The 18,573-nt window shown below is 39.0% G+C and overlaps 1 protein-coding gene across 1 annotated transcript; it reads left to right on the forward strand.

Moving 5' to 3' along the window:
* The first annotated feature begins 340 nt into the window (after positions 1–340).
* On the forward strand, positions 341–17,149 carry LOC139458404 (uncharacterized). Its single transcript, XM_071239828.1, has 10 exons — positions 341–393; positions 2,845–2,920; positions 4,795–5,085; positions 5,514–5,813; positions 9,140–9,430; positions 9,859–10,158; positions 13,485–13,775; positions 14,204–14,503; positions 15,764–16,027; positions 16,384–17,149. The coding sequence occupies exons 2-10, from the start codon at positions 2,869–2,871 to the stop codon at positions 16,656–16,658; spliced, it is 2,364 nt and encodes a 787-aa protein (XP_071095929.1). The 5' UTR covers positions 341–393; positions 2,845–2,868; the 3' UTR covers positions 16,659–17,149.
* The last annotated feature ends 1,424 nt before the right edge of the window (positions 17,150–18,573 follow it).

The raw sequence follows: 18,573 nt of genomic DNA on the forward strand, positions 1-18,573 counted from the left end.
GTTGGTGTCGATTATTTATAGAAATTACGCCATTAAGATCCATACAATGTTATACAACCATGCGAGGTAACAAAAGAGTATCACGAGCTGAATACTCACTGGTTGGCAGGAAAGAAAATATTGTCTTACAAAAAAAAACGTGTTTGCTTTTAGAAGCACCCTGATCATGTTCATATAAATCCCTGACGCAAGATCTTGGTAGTATCGCCCACGGCCGTGATCGTTCATGAATGTACTTTTAAGATTCGCTTTTACATTACAAATAGTTAAAGAATGTGTTTTCTAAAGCGTCTGTTGCCAAATACATGAATAGGTTATAACATTCAATGATAGTGACAACTGTCAGTCAGATCGAGACGCACTGTCCTGTTCGAGTTTACTTTTGTGAATGTGGTAAGGCTTATTTTGTTTTAGCTATCATTTTTATCATGCTTTTCTCACCATCTTCTTCATGGTAAGTGTTAGCAAGTATCTGTAGTTCATGTTCTCCTTTGGGACGTTGGTAGAACATTCCATTCATTCAAATTCAGGCTAAATGATTCATGGAATGTACATTGAATTTGCATTTAAGAATTTAACACGGACAGGCTAACCAGGGACGCGGATGCTATTTAACTCATTTGTGTTATTGCAAGCGACTTTTTTGTGAGTAAAACGTACTACTTTTGTTTGGTTGAATAGTTAACGATCACAAGCAATGACACAAATGATGTCCACATCTGATAATTCGGACTTATCAACACATATTTCCTTCTCAGCTTTCAACTTGAATAGTACGGATATAAACCTCCCCAAAACACGCCGTTGTTTATCAGATTCATGTCACAGTTTTCATTCATTTACAAGATATCATTTCTTAATCAACAACAATTACGATGATAAACTGAGATATGGTTTATGCTACAGTCAACAGTCTTCAAGGTCAGAACATAGTCGAATCGAGATCTGTCAAACAGTGGTTGTTTTTAATGACATTGTACAACGGTCTTCGGTGACGGGATACAAAGACACACATCAACAAGGTCACACAATGTGGCCATCCGATCCTCAGTTTAGTTCCCCTGTGGATATTCAGGGTGAAGCATATATGTCACCAGTGCCTGGTACTTCTCGAACATAATCCGGTGGTAGGGCTTCGTGTCAGAACCCGATGTCATGGGCGATTGCTCGTGCTCATGGTGTGTGCCTTACTTGTGGTAACATTATCTTATCTTCCGTTAACTGCTCGACGAAGGAGTCCAGTTGAAAAGACCGAGGGCTTCTGCAGGTGATAATGCCTTGAAAAATAGCGTTACAATTATTATAGCTGACATGGATGGATTTTTTTATCAAATGAAAAGAAACAACAACATCGGGTTTGAAACATTTACTGCAATCAACACGAATGTCACTGACCCAATTTTTATGGAAGCGTCATAGAACAAACCAGATGACGCCACTATTGAACGCTACATATGTCACCTATCCTAGCCTATGACGTCACCTAACAACGGGCGTGATAATTGCCCGTCGTCAAGCAATATGAGGGTAATATCAAGTTACTGTGGACCGCTGATTTCTGATAGCATGCGGGCGGTTTAATGATAGTTCTATCCATTTTAGCTTTATATATAAAGGCAAATTCATAAATATATATATTTATCCAGTAATAATACACTTGAACCAGAATTAACCTTTTTTTGGACCCCTAGTTTGGCATTGTTATGATAGGAAGACCCGACCTCCTACTAGTGGTGTTATTGAAATAATCGAAGCTTAATAGAAAGGGCCAAACGACCAAGCAGTTGAACACAATGTTCAATAATCGAACACAAACTGTTTTGCCCTTTCTCTCTTAACTGTTCTATTATTTTATGAAGATTATTTCACAACGTACTAGAGCATGGTACTTGGAGAAAGTATGTGAGAACGAGTGAAACCAGGGTCTTGTTTGAAATGTTTAGTGCTGAAGGCAGTATTTGTGGTTTTTATTGTTAGGTGTGATCAAATGACCATAATCGATTAAGTATCAGAAAATGTAAGCAAGTCCGTACACAGTCGTATCCTTCACATGACTGTTATACATAATGAACTGAATAATTATACATAATGTATGTACATGTACACGTCTCAGACGCGTAGCTTTCCCCCCACTACACTGAACTAAAACTTGCTGACGTTGGCCTGGCATAAATCGACATAAACCTAGGAAGCAGCTCGCAGGGTGGACCGATGTGACTATTGGCTATGGTTTAGGGATCTGCTCAGCATGAATACGTCTCTCAATAAGATGTAAGACAATGGCTTGAAATAAACTGAACTGAACTGAAATTAATTCACGTAAACGGTTCGAGCGCGAACGCTTTAACCACTAGGCTACCCGACCAAAATCGATTGGAAGTGAGGCAGGGAAATTGTGTAGTTTCAAAACAAATCAGTGGGGCATAAAGGACCATAGGAATAGTTACATCTCCACATTCAAAGGTTCAGATACTTGTACCAGATATGTCTTATGATTATGGAAATTGTATTGTCGCTTTTCTGTACAGTTTATAGTAAAACACTCAGTCAGCTGTAGTTGGTGATTCTTAACCAGGGTGATGTGACTCACGTTTCTACTTTCCCACAGCTGTTGACAATATGGCGTAATGACGAGCGTTGGAGTGTATTCAAATAATGCTTTGGATTAGATATATCATAGTCACAAAATCATGCCAATATATAGATCACACATACTCATTTCTCTGCTGGCTTTAGGTGCGTGTAGAATTTTAGATTCTAGGCCGCTGCTATATATTGCCAGCGGTCTTCTTTTAAATATTAATTATCATAAGTAATATAAGTATTTCTTCTTTGTTGTAATAGGTGAGATCGCGTGAGAGGAGGGCCATGTATGCTGCGTATGCGTCGACGCTTCTTCTTATTACTCATCTATCACACTGTATGTACACTCCACTGTCCAGGGTAACTTGAGTTTGTTCTGTTGTGTGTATGCAGCTGTTGTACCATGGGGTACTCTATCAGCGTTTTCAAGTGTTTTTGTGTTATCTGCATTGTGTAAAGTGTAACACGTTACAATTATCGACATCAGACATATATCGATTCAAAATGACTTTCAACACTATATGTCCTTTATGCCCAATATGGTCTCTTCAGTTATAATTGATAATGACTATTCTTTGCCGTTATAGTGAATGCCATTTGGTGGACATTAGGAGGCATATAAGGTTGTATCTTCAAGCCGTGTTTCTACAAGAATGTATTGTCTGTAATTGTAAGGAATTCGGCCATTTACCTCTTTAACAACCGATTTGAAGAGATATTTCCCGGAAACCCTTTTGATATAAACATGACTGTATGAGTATCCATTAAGTTTTATTGTCGGTTACTTTTGAAAATATAATATCAGACCCCCAATGATGGTGAAGGAGAAGTACAGTTAAAGTATGGGATTAATCATTTATATTGAAACAAGTATTTTGAAAAAGAATCTAAACAATGTCATTATGCAAACAGAAATATCTTAATATTTCGTATTCCGAAAACAACAGAGTCATTGAGCAGATCTGCCATCACGTAACATGACGTCATAGTGAGAAGTTTTCTTGCAGAATATCACTGTTTCTGTATAGTGTCAACTAGATTACTAGCGTTCGCCATCACCGGGCAATGCCACCGATGAAGACGGTGCAATTGCGCTGAATTAGCTATCATCCCACATGATTTGTGAATAAATTAAGAGAAGCCTTTCCTGCAGATGCTAACACATACAAGCATTTCAAATGTGAAGACCATGACGTGATTATATGAATGTATAGGCGCCAGAACTGTGCCAAATACAATGCCTTAGCATGTAGATTGGTCAATTTGGAATGCCCTTGATAATTCGTGAACATAGGTAGTTAGTTAATCTTAACACTGAATGCAAAATATATCTTCGTAACCAAGTTCTTTGAACCCGGATCTCTCTCACAGACAGATGCCTCAAACTGCAAGGAACCCAAGACAGAATGTCCTGCCGGTTTGCACTTCCTCTCTGCACGCTGACATGCTAAAACGTTGTGGTATCCAAACTTTCCTCCTCGCAAAGTAGCCCTTTTCGCTTGAAAAAATAAGAAAAAACACTTCTGTTTGGTGCACCAGTACACGCAACACCGTACCCAAATTCACGTCTTCAATACGTCGTGAAAAACTGAAAATCATGTCATTGTCAACGTCAACTCGAAAGAACAGTTTCAATTATCTGCCGAAACAGACCATAATGACTGTGTTGAAGATAGTTGATGGATCGCCTATCATAACTGTATAACGGTTACTGGTATTTGACACATACAGTAAAACTACGTTTATAGCGAACACCTTATAACAAACTGAGTTAGTGTGTATGGCTTTACGCCGCTTTTAGCAATATTCCAGCAATATCACGACGAGGGACATCAGAAATGGGCTTCACACATTGTACCAATGTCGGGAATCAAACCCGGGTCTTCGGGGTGACGGGCGAACGCTTTAACCACTAGGCTACCCGACCGCCCCTATAACGACCTGACGGATATAACGAATTAATTGTTTTGACCCCGGCCATTTGCTGTATATATGCTGTCCATAACTTAAAACGAACTACAGTTATAACGAACAAAGAGGACCACCAATTTTAGTTCGATATAACCGTAGTTTACTGTAAATACATTTATAGACACACATACTCATTACCACCCTTGAAGCATTTTTAACTTAAAACGCTTTATAACGTATCTTAAAATTACATTACATAAGGGATTGAATTCACTGTCTGCCATCATTCCTTCTCTGCAGGTGCTGCTGAACTGAAATGTCCAGAGTTGGGTTACATTGGCTCTAAAGCAAGCCTCACCTGCATTGGTGCAAGTACCACACATACCTATTCCAAGCCCAGTGGAAGTACCGCTTCCACTTGCGATGTGACCAGCCAACAATGTATAAATACTGGCGATGACACTGGGACAGTCATCAATGAAACTCAGACTGTTATCACGATATCCATTGTCAAGAAGTCAGATGCAGGCGAATGGGGATGTACGCTCGGTTCAGAACCTACTCCGTCAAAGTGTTCCATGACCATTGCAAGTGTGTACCTATGATTCTACAGTTAAACTTATTGTGGCACAATGTATCGTTTTGTTATGCTGGCTCGCATGACTTTGTTGATTCATTATGGTTCACTGACTTGGTTGATGCATGTCATCGTATCCAAATTACGTGGATCGATGCCCATGATGTCAATGGAGTGTCTGGTCCACTACCCGATTATCTACAGACCGCCGAGTGCGGATTTAAACAACAAACAAACAACAAGTACGATATTGGCAAGGTCCAACAAAACTTAATTTAATTACTGATCATGCAAATCTGTTTTCAGCATTTTAGCAAAAAATGTATCAATTTTCTATAAAGTGTTTTGCAGATCAATATATATTTAAGCAGACATGGTTGCGGTTTCGAGCAGACATGTTATTTCTGACCAAGCAGTGAAACAAACTTTCTCTTTGTTTCAGAGTTGCCATCATGCAATATAACGAGTGTTCCAAGCCCAGATGAGCTCCGTGTGAACCAGAATGTGTCTCTGTCAGTAAACGCAGCCGGGTACTACTGTTCCACGGGGATGAAACTGCAGTTAAGAACAGGGAGTAACGTAACCGAACTCACAAAGGGTAACCTGGATGCCATCACTGATGACTCATTTCAACTTCAGCTCAACTTAACTGAATCTTACTTCGGAAACGTGACGTTAGAATTCACCTGTGACAGTAAACAGAAGGATATTTCTTGCAGTGGAATTCAAAGTCTAATGCCGAGTAAGTATGCCAATTTTACCACCCCTTAACTGACTGATATCGTGCACCTTCTACAACAAGAAGCTGACAGCCATTTTAATACTGTTCAACGTTGATTAAGCCGTTGTCACTACCGCATTCACTGTAAGGCTGGGATATGATTACATGTGCGGCGCATGATACGTCTTCTGATACCGATGTAAGCAAGGGTGACGAGTGAAGGTAAGTGCTTGATTAAAAACGCCAAATCCTTTGAAAGGTATGTAATCCAGATAAGAAAATCACAAGATGAAAACCTACACTCCAGTTGTGGAAAGCTGAGCAGAATAATCCAAACCATGGTTATCTTGACATTAAATTGTTAGTGTCTAAAACAATCACACACGTCAGTGGTATAACTGATACATCATTCCAACAGTCAACCAATATATCAAGTGGACTTGATGTGACTTTTACAAAAACAAATGGCATTTTCTTCTAAGGTATTCTTATCCTAGGTATGGCGATATTGCAACTATTTGGGAAATTGCTTGTCAAGGTACTGAACCTTTAAGTTTGCTCTAGTTTTGATTTGAGTTGAGGATAGATGGTGGATGTGTAATAAAGAGACAGGTTAATCAAGTTTAGAGCACTTTTAAATAAGTTAGTGTGTTATTTTAGCATAGACCATCACCTGGTGAATCGATACATCACGTCGTTGTAGCAACGGAGCCCGATCATGACAAAGTTGTTAGTGCAACATTAGGGGTTTTGCTTGCCATGGCTATAATTGAGACAACACAGTTCTCAATTATTGGTATGACATGATACAAATGTACATATGCTACAGTCCATATGTAAAATGACTGAAATTTTCAGTTTGGCATTTACAAAACGCACAAACATTTTAATCGTTTTACAATGAGTTTTCCATTTATTAGTTTGTTTGTTGTTTAACGTTGCACCTAGCAATATTCCAGCTATTACGGTTGTCTGTAAATAATCGTATCTTGACCGGACAATCTAGTGATTGACATCATGAGCATCAATCTACGCAATGGGGACACGGTGGCATCCATATACCAAGTCTGTCGAGCCTGGCCACCCGATCCCATTAGTCACCTCTTTACGACAAGCATGGGTTTGTTGAAGACCAATTCTAACCAGGAATCATTCCATTTATCTTATTATGATAATTAATTCCATATATGTTTATTGTCGGAAAGAAAACGAAAGTAAATATATATTGTTGTTTTTTGGCTCCTGATCCCAGCAAAGTTAGACTTTTGTGATGTTTTTAAGCCCTTTCAGAACCCCCATCATGTGAAATATTGAGCAGCCCGGCGATACGATTATTTACATGTATGCTGCGTATGCGTCGACGCTTCTTCTTATTACTCATCTATCACACTGTATGTACACCACACCGTCCAGGGTAATTTGAGTTTGTTCTGTTGTTTGTATGCAGCTGTTGTACCATGGGGTACTCTATCAGCGTTTTCAAGTGTTTTTGTGTTATCTGCATTATGTAAAGTATAACACGTTACAATTACCGAAATCAGATGTATTTCGATTCAACACTATATGTCCTTTTTATTCTCTTCAGTTATAATGACTATTCTTTGGCGTTTATAGTGAATGACATTTGGCGGACGTAAGGAGGTATATAAGGTTGTATCTTCAAGCCGTGTTTCTACAAGAATGTATTGTCTCTAATTGTCAGGAATTCGGACATTTACCTCTTTAACAACCGATTTGAAGAGATATTTCCTGGAAACCCTTTTGATATAGACATGACTCTATGAGTACCCATTAAGTTTGATAGTCGGTTACTTTTGAAAATATAATATCAGACCCCAAAGTCATCAATGTATCTACAAAACAAAAATATTTATTATTTACATGACTTGCTGGTTATTTAAAAAGCCATACATATTTATTATTTATAATGAGCTGGCTAAACACAAGTGACATGAGTTGCCAAATGAGAAGTACAGTTAAAATATTAATCATTTATATTGAAACAAGTATTTTGAAAAATAATCTAAATAATGTCATTATGCAAACAAAAAACTCTTAATATTTCGTATTCCGAAAACAACAAAGTCATTGAGCAGATCTGCCATCACGCAACATGACGTCATAGTGAGAAGTTTTCTTGCAGAATATCACTGTTTCTGTATAGTGTCAATTAGATTACTAGCGTTCGCCATCACCGGGCAATGCCACCGATGAAGACGTTGCAATTTCGCTCAATTAGCTATCATCCCACATGATTTGTGAAAAAATTAAGAGAAGCCTTTCCTGCAGATGCTAACACATACAAGCGTTTCAAATGTGAAGACCATGACGTGATTATGTGAATGTATAGGCGCCAGAACTGTGCCAAATGCAATGCCTTAGCATGTAGATTGGTCAATTTGGATGGCCCTTGGTAATTCGTGTACATAGGTAGTTAGTTAATCTTTACACTGAATGGAAAATATATCTTCGTAACCAAGTTCTTTGAACCTGGATCTCTCTCACAGACAGATGCCTCAAATTGCAAGGAACCCAAGACAGAATGTCCTGCCGGTTTGCACTTCCTCTCTGCACGCTGACATGCTAAAACGTTGTGGTATCCAAACTTTCCTCCTCGCAAAGTAGCCCTTTTCGCTTGAAAAAATAAGAAAAAACACTTCTGTTTGGTGCACCAGTACACGCAACACCGTACCCAAATTCACGTCTTCAATACGTCGTGAAAAACTGAAAATCATGTCATTGTCAACGTCAACTCGAAAGAACAGTTTCAATTATCTGCCGAAACAGACCATAATGACTGTGTTGAAGATAGTTGATGGATCGCCTATCATAACTGTATAACGGTTACTGGTATTTGACACATACAGTAAAACTACGTTTATAGCGAACACCTTATAACAAACTGAGTTAGTGTGTATGGCTTTACGCCGCTTTTAGCAATATTCCAGCAATATCACGACGAGGGACATCAGAAATGGGCTTCACACATTGTACCAATGTCGGGAATCAAACCCGGGTCTTCGGGGTGACGGGCGAACGCTTTAACCACTAGGCTACCCGACCGCCCCTATAACGACCTGACGGATATAACGAATTAATTGTTTTGACCCCGGCCATTTGCTGTATATATGCTGTCCATAACTTAAAACGAACTACAGTTATAACGAACAAAGAGGACCACCAATTTTAGTTCGATATAACCGTAGTTTACTGTAAATACATTTATAGACACACATACTCATTACCACCCTTGAAGCATTTTTAACTTAAAACGCTTTATAACGTATCTTAAAATTACATTACATAAGGGATTGAATTCACTGTCTGCCATCATTCCTTCTCTGCAGGTGCTGCTGAACTGAAATGTCCAGAGTTGGGTTACATTGGCTCTAAAGCAAGCCTCACCTGCATTGGTGCAAGTACCACACATGCCTATTCCAAGCCCAGTGGAAGTACCGCTTCCACTTGCGATGTGACCAGCCAACAATGTATAAATACTGGCGATGACACTGGGACAGTCATCAATGAAACTCAGACTGTTATCACGATATCCATTGTCAAGAAGTCAGATGCAGGCGAATGGGGATGTACGCTCGGTTCAGAACCTACTCCGTCAAAGTGTTCCATGACCATTGCAAGTGTGTACCTATGATTCTACAGTTAAACTTATTGTGGCACAATGTATCGTTTTGTTATGCTGGCTCGCATGACTTTGTTGATTCATTATGGTTCACTGACTTGGTTGATGCATGTCATCGTATCCAAATTACGTGGATCGATGCCCATGATGTCAATGGAGTGTCTGGTCCACTACCCGATTATCTACAGACCGCCGAGTGCGGATTTAAACAACAAACAAACAACAAGTACGATATTGGCAAGGTCCAACAAAACTTAATTTAATTACTGATCATGCAAATCTGTTTTCAGCATTTTAGCAAAAAATGTATCAATTTTCTATAAAGTGTTTTGCAGATCAATATATATTTAAGCAGACATGGTTGCGGTTTCGAGCAGACATGTTATTTCTGACCAAGCAGTGAAACAAACTTTCTCTTTGTTTCAGAGTTGCCATCATGCAATATAACGAGTGTTCCAAGCCCAGATGAGCTCCGTGTGAACCAGAATGTGTCTCTGTCAGTAAACGCAGCCGGGTACTACTGTTCCACGGGGATGAAACTGCAGTTAAGAACAGGGAGTAACGTAACCGAACTCACAAAGGGTAACCTGGATGCCATCACTGATGACTCATTTCAACTTCAGCTCAACTTAACTGAATCTTACTTCGGAAACGTGACGTTAGAATTCACCTGTGACAGTAAACAGAAGGATATTTCTTGCAGTGGAATTCAAAGTCTAATGCCGAGTAAGTATGCCAATTTTACCACCCCTTAACTGACTGATATCGTGCACCTTCTACAACAAGAAGCTGACAGCCATTTTAATACTGTTCAACGTTGATTAAGCCGTTGTCACTACCGCATTCACTGTAAGGCTGGGATATGATTACATGTGCGGCGCATGATACGTCTTCTGATACCGATGTAAGCAAGGGTGACGAGTGAAGGTAAGTGCTTGATTAAAAACGCCAAATCCTTTGAAAGGTATGTAATCCAGATAAGAAAATCACAAGATGAAAACCTACACTCCAGTTGTGGAAAGCTGAGCAGAATAATCCAAACCATGGTTATCTTGACATTAAATTGTTAGTGTCTAAAACAATCACACACGTCAGTGGTATAACTGATACATCATTCCAACAGTCAACCAATATATCAAGTGGACTTGATGTGACTTTTACAAAAACAAATGGCATTTTCTTCTAAGGTATTCTTATCCTAGGTATGGCGATATTGCAACTATTTGGGAAATTGCTTGTCAAGGTACTGAACCTTTAAGTTTGCTCTAGTTTTGATTTGAGTTGAGGATAGATGGTGGATGTGTAATAAAGAGACAGGTTAATCAAGTTTAGAGCACTTTTAAATAAGTTAGTGTGTTATTTTAGCATAGACCATCACCTGGTGAATCGATACATCACGTCGTTGTAGCAACGGAGCCCGATCATGACAAAGTTGTTAGTGCAACATTAGGGGTTTTGCTTGCCATGGCTATAATTGAGACAACACAGTTCTCAATTATTGGTATGACATGATACAAATGTACATATGCTACAGTCCATATGTAAAATGACTGAAATTTTCAGTTTGGCATTTACAAAACGCACAAACATTTTAATCGTTTTACAATGAGTTTTCCATTTATTAGTTTGTTTGTTGTTTAACGTTGCACCTAGCAATATTCCAGCTATTACGGTTGTCTGTAAATAATCGTATCTTGACCGGACAATCTAGTGATTGACATCATGAGCATCAATCTACGCAATGGGGACACGGTGGCATCCATATACCAAGTCTGTCGAGCCTGGCCACCCGATCCCATTAGTCACCTCTTTACGACAAGCATGGGTTTGTTGAAGACCAATTCTAACCAGGAATCATTCCATTTATCTTATTATGATAATTAATTCCATATATGTTTATTGTCGGAAAGAAAACGAAAGTAAATATATATTGTTGTTTTTTGGCTCCTGATCCCAGCAAAGTTAGACTTTTGTGATGTTTTTAAGCCCTTTCAGAACCCCCATCATGTGAAATATTGAGCAGCCCGGCGATACGATTATTTACATGTATGCTGCGTATGCGTCGACGCTTCTTCTTATTACTCATCTATCACACTGTATGTACACCACACCGTCCAGGGTAATTTGAGTTTGTTCTGTTGTTTGTATGCAGCTGTTGTACCATGGGGTACTCTATCAGCGTTTTCAAGTGTTTTTGTGTTATCTGCATTATGTAAAGTATAACACGTTACAATTACCGAAATCAGATGTATTTCGATTCAACACTATATGTCCTTTTTATTCTCTTCAGTTATAATGACTATTCTTTGGCGTTTATAGTGAATGACATTTGGCGGACGTAAGGAGGTATATAAGGTTGTATCTTCAAGCCGTGTTTCTACAAGAATGTATTGTCTCTAATTGTCAGGAATTCGGACATTTACCTCTTTAACAACCGATTTGAAGAGATATTTCCTGGAAACCCTTTTGATATAGACATGACTCTATGAGTACCCATTAAGTTTGATAGTCGGTTACTTTTGAAAATATAATATCAGACCCCAAAGTCATCAATGTATCTACAAAACAAAAATATTTATTATTTACATGACTTGCTGGTTATTTAAAAAGCCATACATATTTATTATTTATAATGAGCTGGCTAAACACAAGTGACATGAGTTGCCAAATGAGAAGTACAGTTAAAATATTAATCATTTATATTGAAACAAGTATTTTGAAAAATAATCTAAATAATGTCATTATGCAAACAAAAAACTCTTAATATTTCGTATTCCGAAAACAACAGAGTCATTGAGCAGATCTGCCATCACGCAACATGACGTCATAGTGAGAAGTTTTCTTGCAGAATATCACTGTTTCTGTATAGTGTCAATTAGATTACTAGCGTTCGCCATCACCGGGCAATGCCACCGATGAAGACGTTGCAATTTCGCTCAATTAGCTATCATCCCACATGATTTGTGAAAAAATTAAGAGAAGCCTTTCCTGCAGATGCTAACACATACAAGCGTTTCAAATGTGAAGACCATGACGTGATTATGTGAATGTATAGGCGCCAGAACTGTGCCAAATGCAATGCCTTAGCATGTAGATTGGTCAATTTGGATGGCCCTTGGTAATTCGTGTACATAGGTAGTTAGTTAATCTTTACACCAAATGGAAAATATATCTTCGTAACCAAGTTCTTTGAACCTGGATCTCTCTCACAGACAGATGCCTCAAATTGCAAGGAACCCAAGACAGAATGTCCTGCCGGTTTGCACTTCCTCTCTGCACGCTGACATGCTAAAACGTTGTGGTATCCAAACTTTCCTCCTCGCAAAGTAGCCCTTTTCGCTTGAAAAAATAAGAAAAAACACTTCTGTTTGGTGCACCAGTACACGCAACACCGTACCCAAATTCACGTCTTCAATACGTCGTGAAAAACTGAAAATCATGTCATTGTCAACGTCAACTCGAAAGAACAGTTTCAATTATCTGCCGAAACAGACCATAATGACTGTGTTGAAGATAGTTGATGGATCGCCTATCATAACTGTATAACGGTTACTGGTATTTGACACATACAGTAAAACTACGTTTATAGCGAACACCTTATAACAAACTGAGTTAGTGTGTATGGCTTTACGCCGCTTTTAGCAATATTCCAGCAATATCACGACGAGGGACATCAGAAATGGGCTTCACACATTGTACCAATGTCGGGAATCAAACCCGGGTCTTCGGGGTGACGGGCGAACGCTTTAACCACTAGGCTACCCGACCGCCCCTATAACGACCTGACGGATATAACGAATTAATTGTTTTGACCCCGGCCATTTGCTGTATATATGCTGTCCATAACTTAAAACGAACTACAGTTATAACGAACAAAGAGGACCACCAATTTTAGTTCGATATAACCGTAGTTTACTGTAAATACATTTATAGACACACATACTCATTACCACCCTTGAAGCATTTTTAACTTAAAACGCTTTATAACGTATCTTAAAATTACATTACATAAGGGATTGAATTCACTGTCTGCCATCATTCCTTCTCTGCAGGTGCTGCTGAACTGAAATGTCCAGAGTTGGGTTACATTGGCTCTAAAGCAAGCCTCACCTGCATTGGTGCAAGTACCACACATGCCTATTCCAAGCCCAGTGGAAGTACCGCTTCCACTTGCGATGTGACCAGCCAACAATGTATAAATACTGGCGATGACACTGGGACAGTCATCAATGAAACTCAGACTGTTATCACGATATCCATTGTCAAGAAGTCAGATGCAGGCGAATGGGGATGTACGCTCGGTTCAGAACCTACTCCGTCAAAGTGTTCCATGACCATTGCAAGTGTGTACCTATGATTCTACAGTTAAACTTATTGTGGCACAATGTATCGTTTTGTTATGCTGGCTCGCATGACTTTGTTGATTCATTATGGTTCACTGACTTGGTTGATGCATGTCATCGTATCCAAATTACGTGGATCGATGCCCATGATGTCAATGGAGTGTCTGGTCCACTACCCGATTATCTACAGACCGCCGAGTGCGGATTTAAACAACAAACAAACAACAAGTACGATATTGGCAAGGTCCAACAAAACTTAATTTAATTACTGATCATGCAAATCTGTTTTCAGCATTTTAGCAAAAAATGTATCAATTTTCTATAAAGTGTTTTGCAGATCAATATATATTTAAGCAGACATGGTTGCGGTTTCGAGCAGACATGTTATTTCTGACCAAGCAGTGAAACAAACTTTCTCTTTGTTTCAGAGTTGCCATCATGCAATATAACGAGTGTTCCAAGCCCAGATGAGCTCCGTGTGAACCAGAATGTGTCTCTGTCAGTAAACGCAGCCGGGTACTACTGTTCCACGGGGATGAAACTGCAGTTAAGAACAGGGAGTAACGTAACCGAACTCACAAAGGGTAACCTGGATGCCATCACTGATGACTCATTTCAACTTCAGCTCAACTTAACTGAATCTTACTTCGGAAACGTGACGTTAGAATTCACCTGTGACAGTAAACAGAAGGATATTTCTTGCAGTGGAATTCAAAGTCTAATGCCGAGTAAGTATGCCAATTTTACCACCCCTTAACTGACTGATATCGTGCACCTTCTACAACAAGAAGCTGACAGCCATTTTAATACTGTTCAACGTTGATTAAGCCGTTGTCACTACCGCATTCACTGTAAGGCTGGGATATGATTACATGTGCGGCGCATGATACGTCTTCTGATACCGATGTAAGCAAGGGTGACGAGTGAAGGTAAGTGCTTGATTAAAAACGCCAAATCCTTTGAAAGGTATGTAATCCAGATAAGAAAATCACAAGATGAAAACCTACACTCCAGTTGTGGAAAGCTGAGCAGAATAATCCAAACCATGGTTATCTTGACATTAAATTGTTAGTGTCTAAAACAATCACACACGTCAGTGGTATAACTGATACATCATTCCAACAGTCAACCAATATATCAAGTGGACTTGATGTGACTTTTACAAAAACAAATGGCATTTTCTTCTAAGGTATTCTTATCCTAGGTATGGCGATATTGCAACTATTTGGGAAATTGCTTGTCAAGGTACTGAACCTTTAAGTTTGCTCTAGTTTTGATTTGAGTTGAGGATAGATGGTGGATGTGTAATAAAGAGACAGGTTAATCAAGTTTAGAGCACTTTTAAATAAGTTAGTGTGTTATTTTAGCATAGACCATCACCTGGTGAATCGATACATCACGTCGTTGTAGCAACGGAGCCCGATCATGACAAAGTTGTTAGTGCAACATTAGGGGTTTTGCTTGCCATGGCTATAATTGAGACAACACAGTTCTCAATTATTGGTATGACATGATACAAATGTACATATGCTACAGTCCATATGTAAAATGACTGAAATTTTCAGTTTGGCATTTACAAAACGCACAAACATTTTAATCGTTTTACAATGAGTTTTCCATTTATTAGTTTGTTTGTTGTTTAACGTTGCACCTAGCAATATTCCAGCTATTACGGTTGTCTGTAAATAATCGTATCTTGACCGGACAATCTAGTGATTGACATCATGAGCATCAATCTACGCAATGGGGACACGGTGGCATCCATATACCAAGTCTGTCGAGCCTGGCCACCCGATCCCATTAGTCACCTCTTTACGACAAGCATGGGTTTGTTGAAGACCAATTCTAACCAGGAATCATTCCATTTATCTTATTATGATAATTAATTCCATATATGTTTATTGTCGGAAAGAAAACGAAAGTAAATATATATTGTTGTTTTTTGGCTCCTGATCCCAGCAAAGTTAGACTTTTGTGATGTTTTTAAGCCCTTTCAGAACCCCCATCATGTGAAATATTGAGCAGCCGGGCTGCAGAAGAGGTGACAGTACGTGTACAAGACTACCATTGTTCTGACTCCATTCAGCTGTATTTGAAGACTAGAAACGTCACAGGAAGACTGTTGAATACATCACTTATAAATACTACTGGTGGCATGTTTGAGATCACAGTCAATGTAACAACATCCCTTGAAGAGTCAAAGAAATTGGTCTTTGTTTGTGGCAATACGAGTTGGGAAATTGCTTGTCCAGGTACTGAACCTTTAATTGTGCTCTAGTATTGATTTCAGTTGAGGATAGATGGTGGATGTGTAGTAAAGAGTAATTAAGTTTAGAGCACTTTTAAATAAGTTAAGCAGACAGGAATTGTTTTGTTTGTAATGTTACCCACACTGGGAGACCCGACTGTTTTATACGCTTTGTGTAGCGTGTCAAAATCCTTTGATCGTATGTTTGGTGTGTCTACAACCCTGCTCCTGGGTATTACCCAAACGGTTAGCGTTTAACCTCCCTTTCACTATTAATATATTTTATAATTTCTTACAAGGTATTGATATCCTAAATAATTCAATCAATTGTTTACATACACATTTTACAATTTTTTTCAGTGAAGGCGGCTAAAGAAAGTAATGGAAGCAATAGCTCTGTTGTCATCATAGGGGCTGTCGTTGCCGGAAGCGTGTTTGTCATCATCATCGTCATGCTGGTACTGATTCTGGTAAAGATGAAGCAAACACAACAGCCTGAAACTCACAGTGATAGAAATGTGTACGAAATGTGTGACGTTGATGGACGAACGGATGAAACAGCTGGACATGAATACAACACTTTGAACCTAACTCCTATTGAGGGAGGCAGTATCTATAATGTCATATCCAGTTAAGTACACTGTGTAAATACATACATATCCAAACACCATGACGGTATTATGCTGTTGCCTCAAACATCAAAGTGAAAATGGAGTTAGTTTTGGTAACCATATCTCTTTGCTGCTCCCAATCAACGATTTTGATATTGACTTGTCACTATACAGAGCTTCGGACTGTCTCACCGTGTTTTCCTCATAGATTTGCGATTTTAACGCTTTTCCCTGCTGCACATAATTATCTTCCAAACCAACGGTTTTTTTTGTAGCTTTAGTTTCCAGTTTTTCTACCACATGTATTAGTTTGTGTAAATTAAATCTAACTTGTGTAGTTCATACACTTATCATGTCCGACCGCTCGTCCAATGGAAAAGCCGTAATATCATGTAAACGTGATCGTTGCTCACAATATCAATCACTGGATTGCCTGGTCCAAGCTCACGCAGCCGTCATGTAAATGAAAAATAGCTGAGTGCGGCATTCAACATCCAACCGGCAACATTGTAAAATATACGTCATATCAGTATTACGTCATTGTTAAGTGTATATCATATCATTATGATGTCATTGTAATGTAAAATTACATTAGAACTACGTCATTGTAAACTATACGCCATATCAGTACTACGTCACTGTACAGTATACTGTGATATCAGTAACATGTAAATATGTGGGAATCATGGATTGACTTTCTGTAACACTAACTGTATATAGTACTATAAGATAAACTTTGTTACTGTTATTGTTATTGATCATTACTTCAAAAGACGTCTACCCGCCACCCCTTATCAAGGGCCATGGTGCTGAAGTTATGTGACTATCAAAAGGGCCTATTGTGCCGGTGTATTTGTTAATTACCCCGTTATACTGCAAAGTGCATATGAGTGAGTGAGTGAGTTTGGTTTTACGCCACTTTTAACAGTATTCCAGTTATATCACAGCGTGTCAGCTTAATGTGGGAGGAAAGCCCAAAGTGATGCAGGCCTCAGAAGTTTACCACTTCGGTGAAACCCACGAGCACGGGTAAGGTGCTGACAAACCTAGAAACATAATCGGGGCGAACCAAGATTCGAACCCACAATCATAGGTTTCTTGCGTGTCAAAGGGACGCAGCTCTGCACAGCGAATCTCGACGCCTCAGACGACTGGGCCACCCGTGCCAACGCAAAGTGTATATGAGTGGACCCAGGCATAATTATTGCAAATGGCGTTTTGATACATAACAAAGAAATACTAGCTGTCCATTTAAAGACATATGTGGTAAGAGGCGTTTATCAAATATCAGTTACTTTATGAAACAAAGCCTTTAGTTAAATCTGTAACTGGGATTTTCCTCTTGTGTACAGTTCGATAGCTGGGTGTCCGACAGTGTCTGTCAGTTGGACATTCTCGCTATATGACACAGTGAACAAGATTTTCTTATACCCAAGATACTTATTCACCGCTTAACATCTACTGAGAACCTTGAATCTTCACTATTGTCAATACAACGTATTATATTATAACTTGCATTCACATCTACATAAGGTTATTCCATTTTGCTTTCAAGAGGGACTATCCTCGCGGCTCATTTCTCAGTCTCTTTCTAGTCGTCACCTTTGCCATTTTTCAGAGCATCGTGTCCCTATAATCAGAGCAATATACTTTCATGAACGGGCATTGCCAATAAATATATAGCCATTAATCACGTAACATACAATTAGAACTTTATGCATTGAAGAACGAGCGCTGAAACTAATGAAGAGCTCGATTTTCTTTGATACTGAATTTCCGCCATTGTACTATCGCCTAACCATGCAGTATGTATTAAATAGCAACCCCAGATGAGTAATTGAGATTCCCTTAAACAAGGACCAGTCTTGCGGCCCATTTCCAGCCTCTTTCTCTTTCATTTGCCGCGTTTGCGTGAAAATGATATATTTGCTTTGTGTAC

This window comes from Haliotis cracherodii, unplaced genomic scaffold, assembly GCF_022045235.1.
Source record: "Haliotis cracherodii isolate W230 unplaced genomic scaffold, xgHalCrac1.p SCAF_12, whole genome shotgun sequence".
NCBI lineage: Eukaryota > Metazoa > Mollusca > Gastropoda > Lepetellida > Haliotidae > Haliotis > Haliotis cracherodii.